The 22,816-nt window shown below is 40.2% G+C and overlaps 1 protein-coding gene across 3 annotated transcripts in view; it reads right to left on the bottom strand.

The window, feature by feature from the left end:
- Positions 1 to 6,102: 6,102 nt before the first annotated feature.
- The window catches only part of IPCEF1 (interaction protein for cytohesin exchange factors 1), a 104,708-nt gene continuing 87,994 nt past the window's right edge, over positions 6,103 to 22,816 (bottom strand). For all 3 annotated transcript variants that reach the window (XM_007516153.3, XM_060205304.1, XM_016185394.2), the window contains 2 exons: positions 13,800 to 13,993; positions 6,103 to 9,878 (listed from right to left, as the gene is read on the bottom strand). In XM_007516153.3, coding sequence (XP_007516215.2) covers positions 9,672 to 9,878; positions 13,800 to 13,993 — 401 coding nt within the window. In that variant the 3' untranslated portion in view covers positions 6,103 to 9,671. The remainder of the gene's footprint in view (positions 9,879 to 13,799; positions 13,994 to 22,816) is intronic.

Genomic DNA, 22,816 nt, shown 5'->3' with positions numbered 1-22,816 from the left:
TGACCTCAGCTGACTGCCAACTCTGTTTCCAAGAGTCTGGAACAGAGAAGTTCAGTGTAGGCGTAGGGGACCAGATTGGGTGACGAGACGTCAAGCGTTGAACAGGGTGGGCGAAGATATCCGCGTATATTGGCAGGTCCGGTCGAGCATAGATGTGGGAAATGAACTTAGATGATGCCGCATCCCGACGAATATCTGGCGGGGCGATGTTGCTAAGAACTGGCAGCCATGGAACTGGGGTGGAACGGAAGGTTCCAGAAATTATCCTCATGGAGGAATATAATTTGGAATCGACCAAGTGGACATGGGGGCTACGGAACCATCCTTGGGCACAGTATTCTGCAGTGGAATAGCATAATGCCAGAGAGGATGATCTTAGTGTGGAAGCACTCGCGCCCCATGAGGAGCTGGCCAGTCTTGCAATGATGTTATTCCTCGCGCCCACCTTTGCTGAGTATAAAAATGTCTGTAGGTGGTAGTCATAGTTTGAGGTTTATCGAAACTCATATGCTGTCAACTGCTAAGAACTGAATCTACACCTACACAACCTCACATTGTGAGAATGAAAAACATGACTTTCCAGTTGTACCACTTTAAATGATGGTGAGCTATCTCCACCCCTGGTTTCCGTGACCTAATTTAACTTGTTGCAGATAAAGTACCATATACTGGCCAATGTTTTCTTTAAAGGATATTCTATTTTCCATCCTCTTAAGTTATCATTGATCAGCACTGTATCAGCTGTATCTTTAAGAGAATTTGCCATAGTTCTGCCAGACTGGCAGCTTCCAAAGGGTACCAGGGTTATACGCCACTTGCTTCATTTCTGGGTCATATAGTTGCTTATCAAGAAAGATTAGAAAACTGGGAGGTGTCATCCATGTAAAAATTATTGTATTTTACTGTTGACTGTAAACCATTAATTCCCCAATAAAGATTTTTTAAGAATATTAAGTGAAAAAAACTGCCCCTGCGGCTCCAGACAGACTATGACCCACACAGTCAACGACGGCCACCTCTCCAGATTCAAAGGAGGTCTCGAAACTTGACATCAGGCTCAACCTGACGCTGCGGACTGGCTACGGAAGAAGGGCAAACGCTAGAAGAAGAAGAAGAAGTGAAAAAAATATTGTTTTAACTTAGTTTTCTATTAACAAGACATGAAGTCAGTGACCTATGAATAGCAGATACCTACTTCTCATAGTTCTGGATGCTGTAAGTCTGCTAATCAGAGATATTAGCCTGGAAGGATATTGTGAGAGCCCTCTTCTGCATTAGAGACTCCTGACTTCTCTGTTTCTTCACATGGATTAAAGACAACAGTTTTTCTAGCCTCTTCTTGGAAGGGCACTACCACCATTCATGAGGGGTCCACCATTGTGATACAATTGCATCCAAAGGTTCCACCTTTAAAAATCATCACACCCACTCTTGGAAGATGGGTCTGGAAATGAGTGCAACCTAGAATGTTCCTAGCCACCACCACAGAATGCAAGCTCAGATCCACAGGGATGCCGAGGTTACACAGGCTCCTCTTCTGAATATGGGCCCCGGATCAAATCAATGAGGATTTTCAGTTAAAGATATTTGGGAGCTACTCTCTTCCATAATCCAGATTTCTTGTTGAAGGATGGGACCCACTGTCCCAGGAAGTCCAGGCCGTTGTTTTCATGAGGTCCAAGTGGGTTGATCCCCAACTCTACCTTCGTGTGGAGACAAGGACAGGTTCCCCTGACCTCCTAAACTGACGGATGGCTTCTCCAGAATGGGGGCTACCCTCCTGCACATGCCCCTCCTCTCCCCTTAAAACAAAGGCCAAGAATTACTGTTCATTGTGTTTGGCCTAACTTGAAAGCCCTACATACATTCTTGCTCAACTACCCCCCTCTGCCCCTCGCCCTGAGGTGCCTACAATTTACCCCTGGGGAACTATGCATTGTGAAGCTTGTAATCAAGCTTTGTATTGGTAACTCTTCACTTGTGATCACATAGTGTGTAGATCAAAATGTGGCTATGTATTGCATTGCTCTGTGTTTGAATTAACGATGACCTGTACCTTCTACCTGGATAATGAGTACATGTACTTGCTTTCTCTTGCAATAAATGAGTTGCCCCACTGAGGCTCTCCCAAAGCTGACTTCCTTGTCTCTCTGAGCACTTTGCCCTCGGCACATGGAGCTACCCCAAGGCCCCCCCGTGGGGGGCCTTCAGACCCTTGCCTCCACTGGCCACAGGGTTAGGGAACCCAGAGTGGCCAGTCCCAGACTTTCTAGTCATATTTCCAACTCTGACAGCATCTCCCCAGACAACACCTTTGGTCCATCTGCATGTTAGCTGTCAGGCACAGGCAAAAATTAGTAAAGTCATGGGCCTTTTGAAATATACCTAAAACAAACCTACTAGCTTTTTCCAAAAAGGAGATCCCAAATCTCATCTGCTATATTCTTATCTTTAGGTTGCTGATTATTAAACAATTTTGTTCTGCTTTATATCTTAATATTTTTTAGTCACCAAGTTGCAGATGCTACTATGATGCCAACCTGACTTCCCTGGGTAGAGGACCTCACCAATGTGTCCTGGAACCCCACCTCTCCAGATCCCTGTCCTACTAGGGAAAGATAGGGACAGGATGGGAGTATGGATCCACTTGCCAACATCCTTGTCCAGTGGAGAAGCCATTACAGAAGCCAGGCATTCCACCTTTTACACCCCATAATGATTTGGGTCCATACTCCCAGAGGGATAAAGAATAGAAAAGCTTTCAGGGGAGAGGATGAGATATAGAATTCTGGTAGTGGGAACTGTATGGAATTGTACCCCTTTTATCCTATAGTCTTGCTGATATTTCTTATTTTATAAATAAATTAATAACAATAAAAAGAATCATCACACTGAGGATTAAATTTCAGTGTGTTAGTGTTGAATGGAGACAAACATCCATGTAGTGATGATATGTGGGATTCCGTATATATATCAGGAATTATGTGAACCTTTGAATGGAATGTTGACTGAGATATTACTGAAACAAATGAAAGATTAATCTGGTAGTGGCACACCTAGCTGAGCACAGACATCACCATGCTCAAGGATCTGGTTCAAACATCTGATCCCCATCTGTGGGGTTGCTCTGGGAATGAGCTTCATATCTAATGAAACAGCGGTGCTGGTGTCTCTCTGTCGCTGTCTCCTCTCCTCTCAACTTCTCTTTGTTCTGTCAGATAAAAAAGAAAGAAAAAACTGGATAAAAATGGACACTTAAAGTGGTGATTTCTATTGCAGTCACAAAGCCCCAATGATAACTCCAGTGACAATAAAAAAAGGGGGGGAGTTGGGTGGTAGCGCAATGGGTTAAGTGCACATGGCACAAAACGCAAGGACTGGCATAAGGATCCTGGTTCAAGTCTCTGGCTCCCCACCTGCTGGGGAGTCGCTTCACAGGTGGTGAAACAGGTCAGCAGGTGTCAATCTTTCTCTCCCCCTCTGTCTTTTCCTCTCTCCATTTCTGTCTGTCCTATCCAACAATGACATCAACAAAAATAATAACTACAACAACAATAAAAACAACAAGGGCAACAAAAGGGAAAATAAACAATAAAAAAAGATAAGTCTGTATATAGACCCACATCAATTGTAGTTAGGAGGAAATAGTGGCTCTACCAATAGGAAAAATGAAACTTAGTCAACTTGCCAACAATGACTGCTTGATATTTTCAAAGCTTAATACCTAATTAGCATCCTCCCCACACACCAAAAATGTCTTATGAATGACTTCTGGATCACTCTAAAATATCCTTGTTACAAACTCATATCCCATAACTAGAAACTTTACTGTTAGTGTCTACTAGAGCTATATAGCATGCAAAGAATTTATTTTAATAATTATTTCCCAGTTGCTAATGCCACGACATTGGTTCAGAATCTTAGGCATGTGTTTTGTGGTTCTCTCAAACTGGAGATTAATAAACAGTCTACGTGGCTTCTTTCTGCATTGTACATATCTCTTTCGCTTTAACACCTGTTAAATTGTATAGCCCAAGCAACGTAACTGCTGGCATCAGAGCCTATTCCTGTTGTAGAGTCTATTCTTAAGCTGGAAAACAGTGAAACTAGATTTTCTTGTTGCTCAGTAAAAAACAGTCAAACAACCTTTACAAGCACAGGGTATGTTGCCTTGAAAACTAAGACAGTGACTATGTTCCTTCCTTACATGTAGAAATGCGATGTGTGCTAGCATGGCCTTTGCTTTGAACGAAATGTCATGATTTTCCCCATGATATAGAAAAGGAAACACTTCACATTTTCTAAGTCCTTGGGTTTCTATAGCATTTACCTTACTCTTTGGAGTTCATGTGCATATGCCCAAGGGTGTATACCACACCTTACCCATCAAATACTGAACCTCTGCTACACGTGTCATCCTATTGGATAGGATACTCTGTGAAGTAATCAAATAACTCACATCCTTTTGTTTTTTACTATATTATGTTATATAGCAGAAAGATGAACTGCTTGGGGTTAATTAACTAACATTAATTTGACTTGGATGCAATCCATCAATTTGGCCGTAGGTACAACCATAAAAGACTGAAAGAGGAATACATTGCCATTTAGTACATATACTTGTGAAATAAATGTTCATCGTTAATGATGAATGTTCAGAAGAATGCACTTCGTTTACCTGCCTAAAACCTCTGTCTTTGAAGCTCTAGCAAAGGTGCCAGGGCCAATTTAGCACCTACAACTGGGGCTATAACTTTGTAAGAATCCACTATAATCTGCCATGATCCATCGTGCTTTTCCAGAAATTAAATTGGTCAGCTGTAAATGTATAAGCAAGAACCTCTAACTTCAATTATTTTATAGTGGCACATATTTTGCCAAAATCTTTGTGGGAAATGACTTATTTTTTTAATCTTTTATTATTGGATAAAGACAGAGAAATTGAGAGGCATGGGAAGACAAAGAGAGAGGGAAAGAGACAGAGAGACACCTGCAGCCCTGCTTCACCATTCATGAAGCTGTTCCCCTGCAAGTGGGGACCAGGGGTTTGAACCTGGATCCTTGCATATTGTAATGTGTGTGCTTTTTTTTCAAAGATTTTTTAAATATTTATTTATTCCCTTCTGCTGCCCTTGTTGTTTTATTGTTGTAGTTATTATTGTTGTTGTTATTGATGTCGTTGTTGTTGGATAGGACAGAGAGAAATGGAAGGAAGAGGGGAAGACAGAGAGGGAGAGAAAAAGAGAGCCACCTGCAGTCCTGCTTCACCACTTGTGAAGCGACTCCCCTGCAGGTGGGGAGCAGGGAGCTCTAACCAGAATCCTTAACGCCGGTCTCCTTGCACTTCGTGCCACGTGTGCTTAACCTGCTGCACTACCACCCAACTCCCAATGTGTGTGCTTAACCAGGTGCGTGGCACCACCTGGACCCAGAAATTTATTCTTCACTAGGAGTAGGTCTAGAAACTGAACAGTGGATTATGATTTTCTTTTGAGGCAGTTAATGTTAGTTTTCTATATGCTTTCTAAATGTCCATTAGACAGACCTACAGATAGATGATTGGCAGATAACAGAGAGATGATTCACAGATTGATAGACATAGAAGATAGATGAGATTAGTAAGTAGATAAGAAGAGGATGAAGTGCAGTCTAAATTTTTGAATGATGAGAGACAGGAAGGAAAAATGAAGTCTTAGTTTGTGTAGACAGAAAAGAAATTCAAATTCAAATGCATCTTGACTTCCTCTGATGAATGGATCCAAAAACAAAGGTGATGTATTATCTTATATTTCAACCTTTCCTTTGCTTACTTTTTGCATAATAATGTCCTATATGTTATGATACTTGTGTGTCACAGAATGTAACTTATAATCTAGAAGTCATAACTACCCGAATAAAATGTAGATCTCCGGACATGTAAAAAGTTATTAATGTGCCCTTTAAATTCTGTGGCTAAAAGACAATTAAGAAAACTAGAAATAGTTTCATACCAGTACATATATTAACTAAGGGTCATGGGAGAAGAACACATCAGTTAGTAATTGTTGAAATAGCTTCCCCAACATAATACATCTTTTTGTCTAAAGGCAAAACCATCAGATCCAGAATCAATTGTTTTTTTATTACCACCAGAGGGCGCTTATAGCCTTCCTAGAAGAGAAAATCAACCAGGAAGTTCTTTTCTGTTGAAGCACCAGGACTAAAATAAACACCACTAACAAATTTCCTTTTCATTTAATTTTACTAGATATATCTCCTCTCATTTATTTGTTTTCTACAAGTTAACCTCAAGAAATACGAAGCAGAAAGTAATGAGCCATGCCTTCCCCACCAAGTTACTCAGAAAGCAGATGACAGAGAATGAAGTTAAAGGTTATATATCCACATCAATATCTGGCCCCTAAACACATGCAGTGCTAAAAAGTTGCATCCCTATCATGCTAGGAAATGAGTGACAGGGTGATTCAAAGACCTGTTTGTTTGTTTGCTTGTTCATGGGATGTTGGCTATCTCTAGGAGGCATGCTTCCCCCTTGGACTAAAGGTGAATAAAGATCATTACAGAGCTGTTAAATCTCCTCACTGCAAGAGAAACAGAAAAATGTTTTGAAATGTAGAATCCACTTTAATGTTTTCTCTGTGGTTTGTGGGCTGGATAAGAAAGAATCAAGACATGCAGAGAAATCACTTCCTGTCTCACAACCTAGAGAAACATGTCACAGTTGACTTTGAAAGGGGATTCATTGAGATGGAGAACTTGTAGTGCTGGACAGACATACCCCCCCTCATGTACTACAAGTCTAGATGTGGTTATGTTCAGGGATTTTCTACTTAAGTCCTGAGCACTCATGGACCTGAGTCACTCCTCAGAATCTCAGTTTCCATGGCTACGGAACTGCATAGAGATATCTCCCACTGAGCTCCATGAAACTACATTAAATTTATTTCAGGGATGGCACAACCCTCTGGAATAGACCAGAAGTACTCCAATTTTCCCAGTATCCTTTGGACAGCAAAAATGATTGGAGGTCAGTAAAGCCCTGTGCTACCCAAGAGTTACACGTCACGGAAAATGCCAACCGCTCTTTCTTACTTTCCACTGGCCCCTTATTCTCCACTCATTGCCTTTTAGTGGCCACAACTAGGTTACAAACCCACAGAAGCCGACCCCTACTTCCTATCACAACACAACACAGGGGAAAATACCAATGAGCCGACGACTTTCATCTAGACCAACAGAACCCAACTGGGCAGTACACTTCAACTTCCATATGAAGAAGCTCTTTAAAGTTATGGCTTTAACCAACAAAACCAAAACACATCTAGGCAATTTGATTCTGGGGAAGGAAAAAAAAAAAAAAAAAGAGCTGAATGCTTTGATTCAGCCATCCAAGGTGCTAACTGACTTTGATGTTCCAGGCTTACCAAAGAATTTACACTAAAAGGTCATTTCATTATATAGTCATGAAAAGTATTAAAATGTACTTGGGAACACTTCCATTTGGGGGAGGGGAATTGTTGAAGTTTATTTGTGGGTGTTGCTATCCAAGGGGAAAAAAATGAGAGAAGACAAGTTGATATCATATTGCTGGTTTTTTCCATTGTCACTGTTCCTTTTACCAAAAGCTTGCTTACACAATGACTTTTTGGTAGTAGCAGTTAAAAGGGGGGGGGGTGATAACTTAAGAAATCAAAGCACTGGCCTCTCAACTCAAAAGACTCTAGCCTACAAAACTCCTCAATGGTGCTTCTCTTGGGTGCCCACAGACAATTTCATGCAAGTTCTCGCTCCATTCAGTCTGCACTCCAGTCTACATTCTTAGGTCAGGTTCATGTTCAGTCAGAGTGAGATGACTTCTATTACAGAAGCTTCTAGTATACCAACTGCTCATTCTTCTTCTCCTTTTTTTTTTTAATTATGTCTTAGTGCTAAGTTGTTTTTTTTAATTTTTTCCCCAACGTATTAAGTATTCTTAGTAAAGCTGGAGATAATGTTCAACAACTATTTCAGTTTAATTTGCAGGTAAAATTTGGGATTATTTCCACATCCACATTCACAACTACATCAAATCACACTTTTTCTCTACTGTGCTCTGTTGTAATCAGACTGCTCTGTTGACTGTTGGCTTGCTGAGAGACCCCCACACATACCACATGGGTTTTTGGTGAGTCGTGGTTATTTTTATAGTGAGAAATATTGACACAGATTAGTAAGTGAAGACTTTCATGATATTTATGCAATCAGATGCATTTTCTGTAACAGCAAAAACCTCAACTTTCCATTAATCCTTAGACTTAAAATACTACATTAGTTGTGTTTCACTTGGTTAGGGTTTGTGCATATGAATAGGTAAAGCCTGATATTTATTTACTAGAAATAGTGAAGCAAGATTAAAGTCCCTTTCTAGCTTAAGGTAGACTTATCACAGGCAGAGAAATCTAAGCTCCTTGGGTTGTCAGAAGGGGAGAGAGAGAAAATGAGAGAGAGAGAGAGAGAGAGAGAGAGAGCGCTATCAGAAGATGAGAGATTTGTAACACATGCCCACACATTGATGCCACAGGTTTTCCTGAACATTCCCCAAAGATCATAGTGCAACATAATTACTCCAACGATTCAATTATATTCCTATTTTTCTCAAGCAAAAAAAGTAGATATTTTGGTAATATATAGTGAGCAAAACATATATTCATATATCATTTTTAAAGTACTAGTAATTTTAAACTCTTTAAATATACTTAAATAACAAACATATGTACATATATAGCAATTCACAAAAAACATAAAATGACACCAACATACAAAAATAATTGTTTTAACCCTTTTGATATTTGTATTGGTTTTTGTTTTTAAGAGTAAAGATGTTAAAATAATTCAGACAACAGCATCATTTTGTCAATATTGCTGCCAGGGAAATTATCTGTATATGCACATGCTTCAGGTGTGAACATATGGATGGAAGCAGCAAACATTGCTCCTTGCTGAACTTATGATAGTTTCCTCTAAGGAGTTCTAAGTAGTTGGAGAGAGTATGGATGTCCTGGTACAATAAGATACTTTCCTGTAGCTGTTCCTCCACAAAGAAACATTCATCAACACCCGGGTCATGTATACAAATGAGTAGAATAGAGGCCACACCTCCACCTCAGGCTTTCTCCCACAAAGTGCTTACTATGAAGTCTTTCTCAAAATGTGGAAAAGGCGAGGGGTTGGGATGCTACAATTCCACATCTGTCCTTCTCTGGATGATGTGACGGAGAGGATTCAGCTACCCAACCTAGTGGAATATGTAACTTCTTTGCTTAGAAAGCAGAACATTCCCATGGATTATTATTTCTAGTAAAAGGTGATCTCCTGTCCATGGATTGGTTGCCATTTTGACAAGGGTAGAAAATAGCATTTCTCACCTCCTCCCCTAGACCCTGGAAAGTCCACAAGAACAGTTTGTTCAACAGGATTCACTGTCTCCACTCTCTAGAGCTGCATGACACCCTGAAAGCTGCATGCAGCTCAAGGAGTCTGTCCTCATGAAGTGACAATCTGGGGGAGGGAGGGGTTGAGGAAGGTTGATGCTTGAAGAGGAATTGGGCTTCAGTTTTCCTCCATGAGGAAACATGAAAGTTCTTGTAGCATCTTCGAGAAGGGTATAAGGAGAGAGAAATCCTAACTGGTCCTCAAATGGAATTTTCAACATGAGAAGAGGAGGGGTGCTGCTCGTGTCCTTGGGGGGTGCCTTCAGGGGCAGTTGTGGGAGCCTGCTGTTGCTGGTAGATGTCCTGGATGAGAAGGGTGTTCATGACCTTCCACTCCCGGTACTTTCTGGCTGTCAACTTGGGATCATCCAGTAGTTGGTTGATCATGGCCAGGTCATGCTCTTTACACTGTATATATGAAATAAAAAGGAAAAAGAGGTGTAGTGAGGACCTTCATTTCAATAAACCACCTTTTTGCAAATAGGTGCACATATGTGTTGAGCACAAAAGAACCAAACAGCTTTTGCACAATCAATGTAACCTAATAATCGAGCCTATGCCTATTTTAAGAGACAGGAAGGACACCATTTGCATGTGGAAGCTAAAAAGAGGTTCAGAGAGACAGGTTCTCCAGTTTCATCCATTGCTTCATTATGTCAGTGGGGGAAACATCCTGGTCAACATTATGAAAAATGAATTTAGGACCTGGATTCGTTATACAGGATTTCCTTAAAATGTTCCTGAACTTATTGACCTCAAGGAATGGGTACAATCTAACCAAGTGGAAGAACTAGAGATATAAATAAACTTCCCTGTGTTTGCTCTTCCCTAATCTATTCTCTCCACAGGACACAGGAGATCCACCTGTCTCTACAACAGCTATCCCCACCCTACCATCACTTTCCAGAGTCAGTGGTATCTCTACTAGACCAACTAGACCCCACCCACTCCTGAGATACTGCACAAGGTGAATTGCTTCAGGAGTCCCGGGACCAACAAACCAGGGGCCATTTCATACCATACTTGAATAGGAACTTAAGACTCTAAGGGCTGCTGCCTTTACAGGAAACCACATTGCCCCTTTCCTGACTTTTCCTGAATTTTAGGCAGCCAAGCACTGGATTACAAGGGCTTCATGCCAGAAATTTCAGCCACAACTGGTATCTACAATCTAGAGTGATCAACAGTTACAGTGGAAAGTCACTGACTATTAAAGCAACACAATAACTACTGCTCCTACACAAAGAAACTAAAACCTGACCCAGGCTTCAGTGGCAAATTCCAGCTCACTAGTAAGTTTCTGTCAGAGAAACTTGTGGACTGGGGTGTATTGTTCTGTTTTGGGAGTCGCTCACTAGAACTGACCTACCTCTGTAAAGGGACTTTGGTGTATTTTGCAGACAACCATCACACATAGCTAGAGAATTGTACCATTGTGTATACAACTGTTTTGTAGTCCATTCTCCTCCCAGTAAAATGGGAAACATGGGAATCGGGCAGTAGCGCAGCGGGTTAAGCGCATGTGGCACAAAGTGCAAGAACTGGCGTAAGGACCCCAGTTCGAGCCCTCGACTCCCCACCTGCAGGGGAGTCGCTTCACAGACGGTGAAGCAGACCTGCAGGTGTCTATCTTTCTCTCACCCTCTCTGTCCTCCCCTTCTCTCTCCATTTCTCTCTGTCCTATCCAACAACAATAAAACAACAAGGGCAACAAAAGAGAAAATAAATAATAAAAAAAAAATTTAATGGGAAACATCCATTAAAAATAGGAAAAATAAATACTGGCCTTGCAGAAATTTTTTAAAAATTATAAATAATAGTGTGAAAATTAAGTAAGATAGTTTATATGAAATAGTTCTTAACATTTTTACATGAATAGACAAATATATGCTAACTACTCCTTATCTAAGGAGCATATTAATGTACTTTTACTTTCTTTCCCAAAAAGGTCAATTTCAACATCACTCTGGTATTCTGTTCTTTAAGTGAAGCTCCAACTAAACTTTGAGGGAACTGCAAGCAGAAACACCTGAACATCAACCAGACTCCTAACTTATAGAAACAGTGAAATTATGTGTATTTGTAGTGCAAAGGATTCTCCCCACCCCCACCCCACAATACGGAGAACTAGAGTGCAGAGAGAAAAGCTCTATGCTTTTTAGGTTGTCCATTCACTGGTCTAGGTTCCTGTAAAACAGTCTATCAGAAAAGAACACATGGAACTATAAAAATATTGATTCTTTCCAAAAACCTCCTTGTAGCCAGGGAAAGGCAAGTTCTTGGGGAAGACTGGACTCTGACCGCAACTTCACGGGACACTGAGCCCCAGCCATTCTCCTAGAGATGGACATAAGCATCCAGGCTCTCTTAGCTTCCATTTGCTGCTTTGTCCAGTAATGAGGCAACAGATCACTCATTGACAGCCATTTGCATAGTCCAGTTCCTCATCCTTTAGTGCCTTCCTGGTATTCCTCATCTCTCATTCCTATACCAATTGTTATGCCGCTGTGGCATTGTTCAAAATGGTCTCAGCTCTGCTCAGTCATGCCAGACTCACACCAACTACAGCACTTACCACAATTGCCTTCTAGCACTTTTTTGTGTTTCCGCTGTCCAGTGGAGTTCCCTTAGTGGTGCCGGTATACCTTAGGACCTCACACATGGTACCGTTCAGGAAATATTTTTTCACTGAACAATGTAAATCATTCCTATCAAGTATCACAAGATAGCAAATTACCAATGTTCTGCATGTACCCCATTAAACTGAATAACCAGATATGTTCATTAGCTTTGTGCAAATTATGAGATTTAACATTTGCCTTTGAGATCAACACTAGTGATATTTTTCATCACTGACTATTAAATAATTTCTCTTCATCTGTTCTTCACCTCATCTTGGATGGAGCTTGAAGGAAACGTGAACTGAGATAAGCCAGAAAGAGAAGGACGAATATGGGATGATCTCACTCATGGACAGAAGTTGGATAGTAAGAACAGAAAGCAAAACTTGGACTGGAGTTGGTGTATTTCACCAAAGTAAAAGACTCTGGGGTGGGAGGTAATGTTCAGGTCCTGGAATGTGATGGTAGAGGGGGACTTAGACAGGGGATTAGATTGTTATGTGGAAAACTGGGAAATGTTACACATGTACGGACTATTGCATTTTACTGTCATTAAACCATCAATCCTTCCAATAAAGAAAAAACATATATTTATACTTTTGTTTTTACTTTTCAGACTTGTTTTTTGCAACCTTTCATTTAAAGTTGCTTAGATCTTCTTTTTAGTTTACTAACTGGCGTTTCTGACAGACTCACTCAGCTATGTCATTATAACCTTGTCCTTTTGAGTGCTAGTGATTCCTCCTGGAAAGAAGCTCTTGATACAAAAATGATATGAATGGGGCTGGGTGGTGGCACACCAGGTTGAGCGCACATGTTGCAAAAATGATATCAACAAAATAGAATTAAATTGCAAGATCTATCAAGGACTTAAGAATCTATAGATCTTCTGATAATTTGGGATTATTTTATAAAATATCCTAGTCTCTTCCTGTTCCTGCTATATTCTAAATAGAATAGTAGAATACTTTTATTGTGTTCTATTATGTTAGGATGATCCATTTGTTTTAGTCTAAATGGGAAAACAGAACGCTTTTGTTAAGAAGACCCATTTTAGTTATAGGAGACCCTGTAAATAACTTAAGTACAGACTGTACACCGTTCCTCACTCCCACTGTGAAAACATCTGCTTGCCTATTACTGTGAAGTGTCTATTTTCCAATACCCTGCATCCATGGTGTTTCTTGGCTCCAGAACCTACCACAGGCAGCCAGTAAGTCTTTGCTGTATCTAAAACTAGACATATACTCCTGGAAGTAGCACAGAAGAACAGCACCCTTCCATGAAGTAGGCGAAAACCAAGATGCTATTAATATAACGGCTCATCCCAGTTGATTATCTCAGATTCTCAGCAACAGTTCTTGTGTTAGGAAGAGAGAGAGAGAGAGAGAGAGAGAGAGAGAGAGAGAGGGAGAAAAGCAAAATAAAGATGAACCTTGCCTTCTAGAAGCTTCATTTCTGGCATTTCACATCACAGATGTGTAAGCCAACTGTACAAAGCTGGATTGGGTGCGACTTTGGGACTATATGAATGCTTTAAGAATGTCAAGGGTCACCCCCCCACCCGCCACCACCACCATAAAGATTATTTTTGCTCTATTTCTCTCCCCTCCGCCCACACAAATAATGTGTTCAGCATCAGACTCTTGGCAGTATCAGCTCTTCCTCTCCTCACATTCACAGACTTCCCATGTGAATTAGTCTTTACCTTTAAGGTGCTGTTCAAAGTACGGATTTTGTGTAGTTTCTCATTTATGGATGGATTTTTGCACCGCTTCACAAAGGACTTTCTTAACTCTTTTTTGGTTGAAGGTCGTCGGTCCCCAAGAGGAGAGAGACTTGCTTGCTCCAAGGATTTATAGAGTTTCTCCATTTCATCATCTTCAGATGCTTTCGTTTCATCTGTTACAATACAAGCAGTCAGCACAAGCTTAGTCAAAAATCCAGGTGAGAACACTAGAGGTCACGGTGCTATCACAAGGCACTCTGAATATTCAAGCCTCAGACTTCTAGACTCCAGAACTAAGACAGTTCCGTGCTTATTTTCAAGTTTCTCAGTTTGTGGTGCTTTACAATAACAATGGCATGGCACTTCTAATGTCCCCGAGGAAGTATCTGATACAGGCCACTCATAAAACTTCCAGAGGCACCAAAGTAAAAACCCAGTGGTGAGGGGTAGACATGCAGCTTCCAGGGCCAGTGGGGGGTGGGAGTGGGTGGGAGGGATGGGTCACAGTCCTTTGGTGGTGGGAATGGTGTTTATGTACACTGCTAGCAAAATGTAGACATATAAATCTAATTAATTAATATGAGAGGGGGAAATCAGTTGTATGTCTCAAAGTTTCTCAAAAGACAAACTGAATCTTTTTAATATATAGGCTGTGTATTTGATATGCGGACTCTCTCAAAAGCCTAAACCAAGTAGATTAGAAGCATCCAATAGCACAACTATATACAAGATACTGGGTACTGTACAGCAAACCATAACAAAGGGACTTTTCAAAGTTAACCCAATTAACAAATAAAGTGATGATAATAATAACTATTGATTGTCTTTTTGAACCCTAAGACAGCAGGAACCTCACATCTCCACTATAGAGCCCCTACTTCCCCCAGTCCTGGAACCCTTGGATAGGGCCCACTTTCCTGTATGCATCTCCCAATCCAAACCAAATAATATTGCATCCGCCGATCACAACCTAACCAAAGCAACGATTGCCACCTCAATATGCTTCACCTCAGACTGTATCCAGAGACTTCACGTGTGGAATGACAACCCTTCAACTTCATTACTCGGGTGAGACCTTTCCTTTTATAGTACACTCTAATTTCATCTCAGGTAGTTCACTTTCTAACAAAGTCCCATAATCTAGATATACACCAGTTTCTGTGAGAGAGAGCTTATGTGCACATGTATCCATAAACTACTGCAAAATATAACCTGAAAGCAGAAGTACACTAGAGTTTGCAGTGAGTACCTCCCTAACACTTCCTCTCCACTATTTCAAGCTTGGGATCCATGATTGCTCAACAATTTGTTTGGCCTCATATGTTAACTCTCTTTTCAATCACCAGGTCCCAGATGCCACCAGGATGCTGGCTAGGCTTCCCTGGATTGAAGACCCCACCAATGTGTCCTGGAGCTCAGCTTCCCCAGAGACACACCTTACTAGGGAAAGAGAGAGGCAGACTGGGAGTATGGACTGACCAGTCAACGCCCATGTTCAGCGGGGAAGCAATTACAGAAGCCAGACCTTCTACCTTCTGCAACCCACAACGACCCTGGGTCCATGCTCCCAGAGGGATAGAGAATGGGAAAGCTACCATGGGGGGGGGGATTATGGGGATCGGGTGGTGGGAATTGTGTGGAGTTGTACCCCTTCTACCTTATGTTTTTGTTCACTAATCCTTTCTTAAATAAAAAATTTAAAAAAAAAGAAAAGAATACTCTAAAAAAAAAAAAAAAACTTCCAGAGGTTTGGCTTATGGTACCACAATTCAAATAGTCACAGACATTTTTCCTATTTGCACATTTTGTGTCCAATTTTCCACCATCTTATAAGGACATAACTGATAGAAATATTCACCAAACTGACTTCATTAATTGTATCTGTAAGAACTCCATTCCATTGATAAGGGAATTTTCTTCAGAACTAGCCATAAAGACTTCACTATGGGAATTTTAGAGGGTCACAACAGAGACACCCAAAGCCCCAAGAATCATTTCCTTCTTTAACAAAATATATTCACCCATTCCAATATCCAAGACATCTTAGCCCATTCCAACCTCTGCTACAGTTCTAAAATCTAATCCAAATATGATCAAAATCAGATGATTATGAAACTCTCAGATGATTCATGCTACCACCAAATTCCTCTTTAAATGTGTTTCTTTAAAATAAAATAGATTATCAATATCTAAAATATTGGGGCTTGCGAGACTTCTCAATATTAGAGCACAGAATTTGTATGTCTAAAGTTTCAGGTTCAATTCCACAGTCTATGTAAGTCAGGTATTACTAATGCTTGGTTTCTCTCTCTCTCTCTCTCTCTCTCTCTCTCTCTCTCTCTCTCTCTCTCTTTCTCCCTCTCCCTCTCCCTCTCTCTCTTCCTTGTAAAATTAAATAATGCTTAAAATATATAATGATTAGACAAGAAAATCTTACTAAGCTATAACACACTCCAAGCTTGAGAACTGCTGTCCCAGATAGCTATTTAATATCCTTTTTAGAATTGATCTTGAGAGAAAGAAATCTGTCCATGACCTGTTTCTTTGAGCAGGTAATGGGTCACCTGTCACACTGTCACTATCTCCAGACCCTTCTTAACCAGCTTTGCATAGCATCAGCCCAAATGCTTCTAGTGAAGTTAACACTGTCTACAACTCATTAAAGGCAGATGAGTGTGTTTCTTACATCAAGTAGACACAATTCTGAATGACTCTTGCTTAGGAGTCACGAAGATATCTTTTTATTCTAAAAAGATATTGATAGCTTATGTGAATAGGAAGATCCCAACAACCATGTTAAGAATCCTAGTTCATCCACTGGACACAGATATGAAGCTTTATGGTAGCATTAGAGTCAGTGTCCACAGTCAGTATGTTTCCTTTGTTAAAGGACTCTAGGGATGTAGTTTGAAGTCATATGCACTTGTGAAGGTTACAGATGATATAGAAACTCACTCAATGAAAATCTGAAGATTTTCCAGGCACAAGAGGATATTTTCTTACAATCTTCCTGTTTTTACTCCTAGGCAAATAAGCATCCACTTTGAAAAAAAAATCTAAATCTAAGTATATAGCTTTCAATACCACAATATTTTTTAAAATAAGTAATACAAGGGAGTTGGGCGGCAGCACAGCGGGTTAAGTGCAGGTGGCTCAAACCGCAAGGACCCACCCGAGTAAGGATCCCGGTTAGAGCCCTTGGCTCCCCACATGCAGGGGAGTCGCTTTGCAAGTTTTGAAGCAGGTCTGCAGGTGTCTATCTTTCTCTCCCCATCTCTGTCTTCCTCTCCTCTCTCCATTTCTCTCTGTCCTATCTAACAACAAAGACATCATCAACAACAACAATAATAACTACAACAATAAAACAAGGGCAACAAAAGGAGATAAATAAATGAATATTTTTAAATAAGTAATACACACGCACACACATAGCATCAAACTAAACAAGCACAGTATAAAGAAAGTAAACAATTATTTCTCGATGTTCAAGGATAGAACAGTGAAAATAAATAGAATGGCTTCTTTAATTTATTCTGTGCTCACCCAGCAACTCAGCTGAGCTATTAAAGATGATAGTGGAAAACACAATTACTTTTGACTAATACATTAGTTTGTAATGATGTCAGATTAAAATAAGTATGTTAAGATCATGCATCTAGTTCAACAGATATTAAACTGTCAGAAATTAAAAACAACTTTAAAATCCTGGACGACAAAACTTAAAGTATATTTCATGAATAAAACTTTTCAAATAACTTTGCTATTGTTTAACATATAGGTATTATTCTCTTTATGTTAAAGATGTTAGGAATTGTCTTCCTCACACATATACATTCCTTTTCTGACTTGAACTTGGGGGGATCATTACCAGTGATGGTCTGTGTGTATGTGTGTGTGTAACTTGATCTTGATCTAATAAATAATGAAATACTAAACTATAAAAACAAATAGTCAATGCGGACCTTAAAAAATCACTAAAGTTACTTGAGGGATCATGTGAAATGGGATCAAATGTTACTTTAAAAGAAATTCTCCCCATTTGAGTTTATTTAGAAACTGGAAATAACTGAAAGGAGTGTGTGAGTGCAGAGAAGGTTAAATCTACTAAGGAAATGTTGGGAGAAGCAGTGAAGAGTTAGAATACCAGTACATCTTTGCCTCCCAGACATTAGTTTCTCCTCAGAGGAAGCCTGAAGTTGAAAGACCACATCTGAACGCTTCATAACCTGACTCCAGAACTGTCTATAAAAAAAAAAACGCAATAAAATAACCAAGAGAGATGTCGGAAGTCAAGGAAAAAAGCTCTTACTGACTTTTGGGGGCTCTAACCTGAGAATGATTGATCAGACCCCAATACACACACCTGTACTTCATCCTTGTCCATGTCCTCACCTGGGTTTTAAATTGTTTTTTTATTGCTGCTAATGATCATTGCTCATGTCTCCGCTGGGCCATAAAATGAGCATCTAATGTTAGTTGAAGCTGCTAATAAATTAGCTCATGAGACCAAAAGGATGCAAAGGGCCCAAGTGTATTTATATAAACAGCTTGCACCTGATTCTACAGCAAAGAAGAGAGTTCTTCCCATTGTCACACACAGAGTGCCGATGTTGGCTGGTTAACCCCACAGAACTAGTCCTGGGCTTAGCAAGTTACTCTACAAAATACTGGTTGTTTGTTTGTTTGTAATCTCCCTTTCATCTCTGTATGTGAATTGTTTTATTGATTATAGATTTATATTTTAAAACACTAGATTATTTATTTCTCTTCTCTTACCAGCTAGTGAGAGTAACAGGAGAGAAAGACTGACAGAAAAGACCAGTAGGCACACCACCACCCCCCACATCATAAAAATAAAAGTCAAGTGAGTGATTTCTACCTCCCTTGTTTTCTGAAGGAAAATAAAGTTTCTTAAAGCCAGGTATTCCTGAAACAATTGTTGCCCTTTCTCTCAAGTGTGTATTTTATTTAATATTTTCCACAAAAATAACAGAATTTCAGCTATCTGTACCAGAAAAGTTACTAGATGTTAATCTTAATCTACTCTCATAGATACTTTGCCAAGGAAGATAAAAATCACCTTTATTTAGTGGATGAGGAGAAAGACAAATCTTGGACATTAGTAAATAGACGTTTCCAAGCATACACCATTGATGGAATTAAGGATAAAGATTCAGTTCAGGGGGCGAGTGGTAGCGCACTGGGTTAAGTGCACAAAGTATGAAGCACAAGGACCCATCAAGGATCTTGGTTCGAACCCCAGGCTCCAGGGGGGTCACTTTGCAAGCAGTGAAACAGATCTGCAGGTGTCTCTTTTTCTCTCTCCCTTTCTATCTTCCCCTCCCCTCTCAATTTTTCTCTGTCCTATCCAATGAAATTGGAAAAAATGGCCTCCAGGAGCAGTGAATTTGTGGTACAGGCACCGAGACCCAGCAATAACCCTGGAAACAAAAAAAAAAAAAAAAAAGAAAGAAAGAAAAAAAGAAAAAGATTCAGTTCCACACTGTACACAAAGGCATCAATTTTTTACCAGTATTTTAAAACCTTGTTAGGCAGGCATCTAGTGATCTTGTCATAATGCACATTCTAAAAAAGAAAAAAAATCATATTCTGACTCAGTTTGGGATGCTTCTGAGATTAAATTGCAACAGAAGCAGAAAGGCAGGAAATAAAGATGCCACAGCACTGAAGTAGATTCCTTCAGTGTGGCAGGGGTAAGATGAAATTCTTTTGTTGTTGTTGTTGTTGTCATTTGGACTTCACCACTCCACATTTTTTTTAGATAGAAAGAGTGATAGAGAGAGGGATAGGAGTGGGAGAGAGAGAGAGAGAGAGAGAGAACAATAAAGGAAGAAGAGAGAGAGAGAGAGACATAACAGCGCCAAAGCTTCCTCCAATGCAGTCAGTATCAGGCTCAAATCTGAGTCAAACATATGGAAAAACAACACATTAAGTGAGCTAGTTTGCTATCCTATATTCTACTTTTTAATGTATTGTGAGAATACACCCAGAGCTTTATGTTTACCTGGTATCACTACATAGTCTCCAACACAATTTTCCATTTAATGTTTTTAGAAAGTGACGGACTAGGGGAAAGAAGAGAGACCAAAGCATAGCTCCATCATTTAAAGATGACTTCCTTAGGTACTACTCATAGTGACTGAGATTTAATCCAATAGATGATAAGACAGATACTTTACCAGCTGAACCATCTCCTGGGATATAAGTTTCTAAACTTTTTTACAAAAAGTTAAATCCTGCCTGGTGATGGAAGAATGGCTACTCTTAGCACCATAGCTGGAAGAGCAGGTGTCCCACTGTTATTTACCAGGTAACCCCAACCTTATTGATTGGAGGGGAGACTAAAGTTACATCTAAAACGTTGGGACTCACCCAGAAAGAAGCAACTGTGTTTTCTGTGTCATGCTCTAATTTTACTCATTTTTATGTCACCATTGGGGCTTCAGATAAAAAGACAGAGATAGAGAGAGATTGAAAAAGACAGCGATAGAAAGATAAAGATACTACCACACGAAAGCTTCCTTCGGTACAGTCAGAGCTAAGCTCAAACCTGGGTTGTGTCTCAATTTTCAGAAATTAAAAGATCTAGTTACAATGCAAGGAAAATATCTTAGCCACTAACTCTAAAGGATCAATACTTACCAATTCAGAATATCTCGTGACGTCAGACTACTAAACCCATGTTAGTAGTCGAATAATTTGGACTCGAGAAAGGAACCGTGTTTTTTTTTCAAGATTTTCTTCAGAGTGAGAAAAAGCACATAAAACACCTCTGTTGCCCATATAAGTTCTGTGCTCTACCCACAAAACCATCTCCCTGCTCAATGCATTGTTTGTTTCCCTCCAGGGTTATGGCTGGGGCTTGGTACCTGCCCTACAAATCCACTGCTCCTGGAGGCCATTTTTTCCAATTATGTTGCCCTTGTTGTTGTCGTTATTGGTATTGTTGCCATTGATGTTGTTGCTGTTGCATAGGACAGAGAAAAATCGAGAGAGGAGGGGAGACAGAGGGGGGAGAGAAAGACAGACACCTGCAGACCTGCTTCACCGTTTGTGAAGCGACCTGCTACACACAAGAGGGAAGCTGGGGGCTCGAACCAGCATCCTTAGGCAGATCCTTGCGCTTTGCGCCATGTGCACTTAACCCACAGCCCGACCTTTAGATTTTTTTTTTATTATTATTGGCATAAGGCTTTTCCCTAAGGCTCAGTGCCTAAATACTATAAATCCACTGTTCCCAGTGGCAACTTTTTTTCCCTTTTCTTTTTACACTATTTTATTTGCTAAGAGAGAAATAAACAGGAGGGATAGAGAAGGAGAAAGACTCCTGCCAGCCCACCATTCATGAAACATGCCCCTATCGGTGAAGAGTGGGGGCTTGAACTCAGGTCCTTGCTCATGGTAACCTGTGCACTCAACCAGGTGCACCACCAATGGGCCTTCTAATGTTTTTGTTTTTTATGACATCTTTCAGGGATGCATGATCCTACCACTCCCAGTTTGATTATTTGACTAATTTATTATTTCATGTTACTCTGACAGAGACAGACTTCACCACAGCCCTTCACCATCCATGAAGATTCTCCTGGGTGGTACATTACTCCCATGTGAAGCCGAGAACGTGATCCCAGTGCTCTACTAGAGTGAAGCATGTGTTCACAGGATGAACTCTCTCTCATCTCTCTCAGCTCCAGAGGAGTATTGTTGTAATAAGATTTCTTTTTCCAGGAAGAAAAAGATAGCATTTTAAACTAGTGGTTAGGCATTCAATGCTTTCCAAGCCAGTGCCAAAGCTAGAGTTGTTCTCTTCCGTTCCTCTCACAGGTCTCCGCCTAGCATCTGCCTCTGACAGGTCAGACAGGCTCAGTGCGCCCAGGAGTTGGCTGTCGAGAACACCCTCTGCCAATTCTCACTCTCAGTGCTACATTTCCAACTCTGCCTCCCCCCCTTTCTTAATTTAGGTTCTTCCTTGTGTTTTTTAGACTGTAGGTTTTATTTTTATTTATTTATTTATTTATTTATTTTCCCTATTTAGAACACACACAGCTTGACTTCAGGAGCCAGCAGGGGTGTCACCACACATATCATACTTCACATCATAATTTGAAGGAGTAATCTTTTTTTTTCTTTTAAGAAAAACCTAGGGCTAAGGAAACAGCATAATGGTTATGCAAATAGCTTTCCATGTCTGAGGTAGCAAATGTCCAAGGTTCAATCCCCAGCACCACCACAAGCCAGAACTGAGCAGTGCTCTGGTAGAAAGAAAGAAAGGAAGAAAGAAAGAAAGAAAGAAAGAAAGAAAGAAAGAAAGAAAGAAAGAAGAAAGAAATCTAGAGGTTGGGTAGTGGCACAGCTGATTGAGTGCACATGTTACAATGCACAAGGACCCAGATTCAAGGCCCCGACCCCCACCTGCAGGGAGAAAGCTTAATGAGTGGTGAAGCAGGGCTGCAGGTGTCAATCTTTCTCTCTCCTTCTCTATCACCCTTTCCCTCTTGTTTTTTGGCTGTCTCTATCCAAAAAAAGAAAAATACTTTTTAAAAAAAAATTTTTTTAAGTAAAATCTAAATGATATCCCTGGGGAAGATAGTGTTAGTTGCCAAATATAAAGGACTTAGTAAAGGCTTAGAGGAAGAAAAACATAAAATAAAAACAGCATGCGCACACACACAGTATTTCCTGCTTTGTGTGCAAGGTTCTGACTGAGAAACAAACTACAGAGCCATGTAAACATTCTGTGTGGCCTTGAAGAGGTTCACATAACAGAACAAAGGCGACTTAGTAGAACACCTGATGCCGGTGAGCAATGGCATTCTCCCGGCTTTCTCTAATCAGTTATGCTGACAACTCAGCAACGCAGCAAAAGACTTTACTAGAATCATCATGATGGGCAAATAATTGAAATTGTATAACTGGTGTAAATTTCAATATCTAATTTAGTCAGAGAGTTAAACAACTGGCCCACATTATCATCA

This window comes from Erinaceus europaeus, chromosome 13 (genome assembly GCF_950295315.1).
Source record: "Erinaceus europaeus chromosome 13, mEriEur2.1, whole genome shotgun sequence".
NCBI lineage: Eukaryota > Metazoa > Chordata > Mammalia > Eulipotyphla > Erinaceidae > Erinaceus > Erinaceus europaeus.
This window is presented reverse-complemented; position numbering and strand designations above follow the sequence as displayed.